Consider the following 7,398-nt stretch of genomic DNA (forward strand, 5'->3'; position numbering starts at 1 on the left):
AACGTCCTAACCTATTTTATGCAGTTTGCTTGCAGGTCTGTGATGACCGTTCATAACAGTCACTGTTCTATATTAGGGTTGTATCTTATCAACTGCAGTAACAAAAGGATATCCGTGACGAAAGCAGTAACCCACTCAGCTATCCACATAAACACAGATCTGTGATCTGCACTGTATGCGTTCTTTGCAGCAGGCATATTAACCTTCTGTGCTGTTTTATGGCGAGTCAAAACTTCCCCTAGTCAAACTTCTGATCTCTCTCTATAGCAGGAACATTAATCACAAGAGTTATCTTGTCATTTTTAATGCTGCCTGAAAACTGGATGCACAAGGAACTCTGATGAAGGTGTTTGTAAATCGTAACTTATTGCTAAACACAGCACCCCACCCCCCCCCCCCCCCCCCCCTGGGTCAGTGCCCCCTACCCAGGTCAGAACCATGTGCGGGTGCACAAGTCACACTGGTCTAAAGCCAGCCCTGTATGACAGTATGTTCCTTAAGCTGGACTGTGTAAGTGAGTTCCACAATATAGTTGGTGGTTGGTAGAAGTGGTTGTGTGTGGTGGCAGTGAGTTCTAGAGTATGTGTGTGGAAGCGAGGGCCATAGATCAGGGGTGGTAGAGTTGCACAGTCTGTGTTTGGGAGTAAGTTTGATGGTCTAAGTTGTAGGATTGAGTTAGTTGTTCAGAGATCGGTACTTTGCCTGGATAATTATGTAGGGCCCTAGTTAATAATGTGCACTGCTTGCATCTTGTGTCATTGCTTTTAGTGCATTTCTGCAAATAGTAACCTTTCCATTTTTGTTCTTTTTCAGACCTTTTAGGCTGGATTTCTTGCAGGGCAATACTTGCCCGCTCCAGGAGTTTGGTGGAGGCTGACTGCATTAGTTACCCTAACCACACGCAAATCACCTCTTCACCATGGATGAGTTCCTGAAGCTCCTCTACCTCAACTTCTCAGAGCGCCTGGACCATCCTTGGGAAGGAGATGGCATATGTGGTGACTCTGTGACCAACATTACCTTCCTCATTGTAGCATACAGCGCTGTCATTGCTGTGGGACTAATCGGCAACGTGGGCCTTGTGTTCGTCATTGTGCGCCACAAAGAAATGAGGAATGTCACTAACATCTTCATCGCCAACCTTTCCTGCTCCGACATCTTGATGTGCCTGGTCTGCCTGCCTGTGACTGTCATTTACACCCTCATGAACCGTTGGATCCTGGGCGAGGCGCTTTGCAAGATCACCCCATTCGTCCAGTGCATCTCTGTCACCGTCTCTGTGCTGTCCTTGGTGCTGATTGCGCTTGAGAGGCATCAACTTATCATTCACCCCACTGGCTGGAAGCCTATCGCTTGGCATGCCTATCTGGCTGTAGCAGTAACCTGGAGTGTGGCCTGCTTCATCTCCCTGCCCTTCCTCTCCTTCAGCATCCTCACCTCACTGCCCTTCCAGAATCTCTCATTGCCCTTCGACCCCTTCGTCAACCACTTTGTCTGTATGGACAACTGGCCCTCTGAGCAGCACCGGCTGGCCTACACTACATGTCTCTTGATTTTCCAGTACTGCCTGCCTCTCCTCCTCATCCTGATCTGCTACTTCAGAATTTTCCTGCGACTGCGTCGCCGCAAGGACATGGTAGAGCGAGCCAAGGATGGTAGCCGCAAGGGTCAACACAAGAAGGTCAATGTCATGCTGGCCAGCATTGTGGCAGCATTTGCCATCTGCTGGTTGCCGCTCACCGTCTTCAACGCCCTATATGACTGGGACCATGAAAAGATCTCTGTATGCTATCACAACCTGATCTTCTCTCTCTGCCATCTGACAGCCATGGCCTCCACCTGTGTCAATCCTGTCATGTATGGCTTCCTAAACAACAACTTCCAGAAGGAGGTGAAGGCACTAGCCTACCGGTGCAGGTGCGGTGGGCAGCAGGACAAGTACGAAACTTTCCCCATGTCTACAATCAGCACCGAGTTGTCCAAGGCCTCACTGCAAAGTGGGAGCGCCAACAACAATGTCTGACTTGTGCTCTGCCAAGTGTCTTCACCTGCTGTACTACTCGCTACAAGCTTGGACCAGGATCTACCAATACCAGACTCTGAAGCTTTTTCTGCATTCTGATTCGCTTTGGTCCAAGTGACAGATTGTATCTTCAGCTCTAGCCTTCGACCAATCAGCTTGCTCAGGAGCTGTGTGTCCAGACTTGTGAACACTATATTAGGAAGCTGAACATGCTTGGTTTACCTCTTTTGTTATTCAGCAGGTATCACTGATAGTAAGAAAGGCACTATACTTCTTGTCCTGACCACCAGTAATTCCTATCAAACCTCGACTTGACTCTCTCTATCCCATATGGTCTATGAATCAGCTGCTCTCCCAGTACTGAACACTAGGGGTCACTGTAAAATCAATCTTTAATCACCCTCTCAAGGATTTTTCTTATTTCAGCTACATTCCCAGCTCTGACAAAGCAGGTCTCACTATGAGAGCAATACTTAGTTGTCCTTCTCTATGACATTTTGTACTCCGACAACAGTACCAATTCCAGTCAGCAGGTGTCCCAGTAGCTGCACTACTTGGCTTTTTGTCAGCTGTCCACTTTCACCACAGCAGCAACCACAGAGTTATCCAGCAGGTGTCACTTTGGTAGCAGGATTCAGTAAAGTCTCTTTTGAACATTGTAAATCACAAAAAAACTCAAAATAAACGTAAACCAAGTAGCAGCCAGAACATCTAACACTACCATAGACGGCACTGTGTTTACGCCTCACAGCTGTTGAATCTGTGAAGCAGTCTTTCATGAGCTGACGGGAAGTGTGTAGCGTTTAAACGTCTCCATGTCTTTACATGTTTAGCCTTCTTCACAAAATGCATTGACTGCACCGTCTTCCTTTTTTGCTCTTTGAATTGAGAAAGAGAAGACAGGTGGATTCCGCCAAACAACTCATCTACTTATTTGCCATTTTAATTTTTTTATTTATGTCTGGCATTAGCCAACACATTTTGATTTTACTAAAATCATTCTCTCTCTCTCTCTGTTTCACTCTCTCACACTCTCGCACACTCTCACGCACACACACTTATAGGAACTTTCAGCCAGCCCTCTTCATCTATTGTTATTTGTTCTGACATATCACATTTTTGCCCCACTTACTGCAGTATACAGAGTACCGTACGGCACCTCCTCAGCCTACTTCAGCCATTGGCTAACTTCAGTGTGAGTGATGGCATTCTGCTCTTTCACAAGGAGAACATCCGCAAACAAACACTTTCCCCGCAGTTACATGGACTGCTATGACAACTTGGGACCTAAAAAATGGCAGCGGCCTGGCAGCTTCCCCAAAAATATAGCTTTACAAAATCATGGCAAAAAAAAGCATTGACAAAACCAAAAGGCTGTGTGCCGACCTATTGGCTTTACAATGCCTGTAAATCGTGGAAGTTATTTGCGTCCCTAACTTTAGGTTTGGGCTTATTTGACATTTAACAGAAATGAAATAACTTCCAAAAATGTAGGTGGAATTGTATGATTGTTCATCTCAAAGAGAAAAGCAACTCTGGGAGCGGCACTCTGTCCTTCCACGTGTATGGTTATGCTGATTAATGCGAACCTCAACCTTGATTGGAATTTATAACAAGAGTAGAGCTTGACTCCTCACCTTCAAAAACATTGTTACATCTCTGTTCCTGCAAAGAGCTGAAAACCCACCTCGCCCAACAACCAGATGCAACCGTATGACCGCTCCCGAAGAGTTGCTTCTGTAATCCTATGCACCCTCTCATCTGCTGATCTGTATCGCCACTCTGCATGATGCACCCTCTAAGCCTGGGCACACCAAAACCTCCATTATGCATAGCGCTCTGTCGCAGTGTATCTCGGTTTAGTGCTTACAAATGCTGCCAGGATGCTGGAAAGCATTTGAGTCTGCAAACCAACTTGTTTGTGGTTTGATGTGTTTTACTTGGAACAATCTATACATAAAAGCCCCATGAAACACCTAAAGAGAGGCAGACAAACGGATTGATAGATCAAAGTCACATCCCCAGTGCTCTTTTTTTTACTGTTTTGCACATCTTCTGCCCATTTTTGCTACACGTTTTTGCTCTGGTCAGTCGACACAGGAGCTCAAAGGCCGCTAAGGACACACATCTCCTTCATTTATTTAGGACGCCAGCAGGTTTCAATTGAGTCCACAGCATTTATAGCTCGAAAAACACAGTGAAATATTTTGGAGCACTACAATCTCTTGAAGATCTGGATGACTGACCTTCTGGATTTCACATAACCCTTTCTAAGAAGATAAACTTTCCCTCACTGTAAGTTTACCAATGTGGCAGACTTCTGGGGTCTTCTAGACCAGGTGTCTCCAACCAGTCGACCGTGTGCTACCGGTAGCTCGCAGAAACCTTCAGAGTAGCTCCCAGCCTTGAGTTCATTTTTAACTAAGTACTGCAATAAATAAGTGTTGCATTTTCCTTTTAAAGTTAAGGAAAGTCTATGCTTATTTTACATTATTATCAGGCTGCCGATAGCGGAGCGGAGCCCTATAATGAGCAGTGATCCTCTCAGATTTGTGACCTTTTAAACTCTGAAATAAAAGACATTCTCAACTCAGTATTGGAGCATGAGAATAAAATGATATTGATGAATGCTTTTAGATGAGAGAAAATTAAAATGGAGAGTTAACTTAATGATTAACTTAACTCTTCATTTTAGTTTTCCCGCTTTTCGAAGTGTCACATTACACACAGCAGGCATCTTGCTCCCAGTGGCTACTAGACACAGTGCCATATTTATAACTGAAAAATACAGTCATTTTCTTATAAATGGGAGAAATTTAAAGTGAAGAAAAATGTTTCTCTAAAACATTGTCTTAATGTTTTTCTCTACTTTAAATGATGCCAATCAAGCCCTAATGTTTAATGAATCATGTTTCTTCACTTTAAATTTCTCACTTTAAACAAATGACTGCATTGTCCTGTTATAAATAAGGCACCATGTCTACAGGCCACTAGGAGTAATATGCCAGCTGTGTGTAAAAGACACTTTGACATGGGAGAAAATTAAAATTATGAGTTTTATGTAATGCATATAAACATAAAGTTAATTCTTCACTTGAATTTTCTCCCATTTCAAAGTGTCTCATTTACACAGAGCAGGCATCCTGCTCCCAGTGGCTGGTAGACACGCTGCCATATTTATAACTGAAAAATACAGCTATTATCTTTTTTAAATGGGAGAAATTTAAAGTGCAAAACAAAAAGTTCCATCAGATGCAGATAAATGTTCCTTATTATGAACATTTTTGTAGAAAATTTTTCTACACTTTAAATTTCTTCCATGTAAAAAACAAAAATGGTTGTATGTTTGTGTTGGACATGTAACAGTATTACATACGATGAAAGGTCTCTTGTGAGACAAGTACATACGACACAGGCTCTCAGTCGCCCATAGACCCATACCATATCCCATTCATTCACATACATGTTCATGCATCTCCACAGACCATGCACTCACTGATGCACATGGCAGCCTTATCATAGTACCTCTGGCCGGCTTCAGAATGGTGGTTGTCCTTCTCCTAGTATAAATGGCAAAATCAGTGAGGTGGCATGGTCGATCACGTAGGAAGGGTTCACCATGACCTAAATATAAACCACCCTCACCTTTATGGCACATGCACTGTACACCCAGTGATCAAGGTATCCTTTCATGACCCCTGTGGAAAGGTCTCAGTCATGTTCTATGTAGACTTACGTATTGTGGGTAAATATGGTTCACACAAATAGTAGAGCTTGTATTATTAACTCCAAAGGGGCTGATAGTTTTGTAAACCATATTTAGGATGCACTGTTTTTGTTAGATGATATTTAGGCCTCAAGCCTGACCCTCACTCAAAGAGGTGCAGACCCTATGATGAACCAAGACACACAATGTGGTTTAGGGTCTGACCTGTTTCACAACACTCCCGGAGCAGTAACCACACTCTGTGCTAAAGTGTTCTTGGGTAAAAAAGAAGCACATAATGATGGTGTTGCACAAGTCTAGGGGTATGTGCAACTTTTTCACCAGCAGAGTTTTCTAAAGTTAGACACTTAAGGCCTACGCATAGTAGGCTGAAGTGGTACCACTTCCACCGAGACGAAGTATCACTTTCACCCATATTTTCACATGCGTCTGGGGCAGTGGTTGAAATGGAAATACAGAATCGGAGACACCCACTACTCCAGAGTACCTGTTAACTACTGAGAAGTGCCAGTAATCTCCTATTAAATGTATTTCACAAGTGCTGACAAGTGCAGGTACTCTTCCTTTCAAATAAAAGAACTACAAGTACTCTGTACTGGACAGAACCTGCCCATATAAAGTGTTGATCTGGGGCCATATAACGATTAGGTGCACTGGCTCGGTATAAAGCCGAAAAAACATATTTTTCCATCTGAAGTGTGAACAGTTCTTACATATAACTCAGAAATGAGGGATTGTCTCTCTCTGTTTCCGACTTGTTTCATCTAAAGTGCATGCACTAACTCAGAGAAATTCCAAATATATATGATTTTTAGATGTCTCAAACACAAAAAACAGGCACTCTACTCCGGCCTGAGCCTGTGCTGCTCCACATGAGAAAACCCAGGAAGTGCTGCTGGACTTTCAGTTGCAGGAAGTAATTTTTTAGCTGCAGTGCAGTCTATGTCCCTGATGGACTTCTGCCATGCTGGGGCTTTTAGGCACTACAGTACACCACATCTCCCAGCAGGAGGCCCTAAAGGGACTAGTCACCCATGCAATTTCCTACCCATAGCAGATACACACACACATGTGCACTATCAGTCCCATACATTCACTTTCCTTGTGTTATTGTTACCCCTAGGGATGTCCAGGAAAACAGGATGTCACCGCAATCACGGACAAAGAAGCGCCTACTGGCAAAGTCAATAGCGGCTTCTGATGGAGCTTCTGAAGAAAGGCCCTTGAGACTCACTTACTGGAGATAGTGCCTGTCTATCTTTCTTCATCCTCTTCCATTGTCTGCCCCTCTGCTCCTCATTTTCCCCATACCAATGACTGGCAGGTAAAATCCAACCATTTCACTAACCCTAGTGGATTTTCACTTTTGGTGTTTTGTTCAGGAGCCATGTTTTCAATGGCTAGGGTGCGGGCTAGGGGCTAGGGTGTGGACTGCCGCCTCCTGTGTGTGAGAGGGTGTGAGGCCTAGTATCAGTAATGTATATGTATGAAGGATGCGGTGTGGGGTGGGGTGGGTGGGAACCCAACTATAACTATTGAATGTATGCAGTCGTTGGTTACTTAGGCATTCTGAGGTTGCATTAACACTTATATACCACAGTGATGAGTTGGAAGGGCTGACGAGGTTGGTGGGCAATAATGCTGAATG

At 44.0% G+C, this 7,398-nt stretch overlaps 1 protein-coding gene across 1 annotated transcript in view; it reads left to right on the top strand.

The window, feature by feature from the left end:
* The window catches only part of LOC146784247 (neuropeptide Y receptor type 1-like), a 170,135-nt gene extending 165,177 nt beyond the window's left edge, over positions 1–4,958 (top strand). The window contains exon 2 of the mRNA XM_085633490.1: positions 814–4,958. Coding sequence (XP_085489616.1) covers positions 920–2,023 — 1,104 coding nt within the window. The 5' untranslated portion in view covers positions 814–919 and the 3' untranslated portion in view covers positions 2,024–4,958. The remainder of the gene's footprint in view (positions 1–813) is intronic.
* Positions 4,959–7,398: the final 2,440 nt, after the last annotated feature.

The sequence above is a fragment of the Triturus cristatus genome, chromosome 11 (genome assembly GCF_964204655.1).
Source record: "Triturus cristatus chromosome 11, aTriCri1.1, whole genome shotgun sequence".
NCBI lineage: Eukaryota > Metazoa > Chordata > Amphibia > Caudata > Salamandridae > Triturus > Triturus cristatus.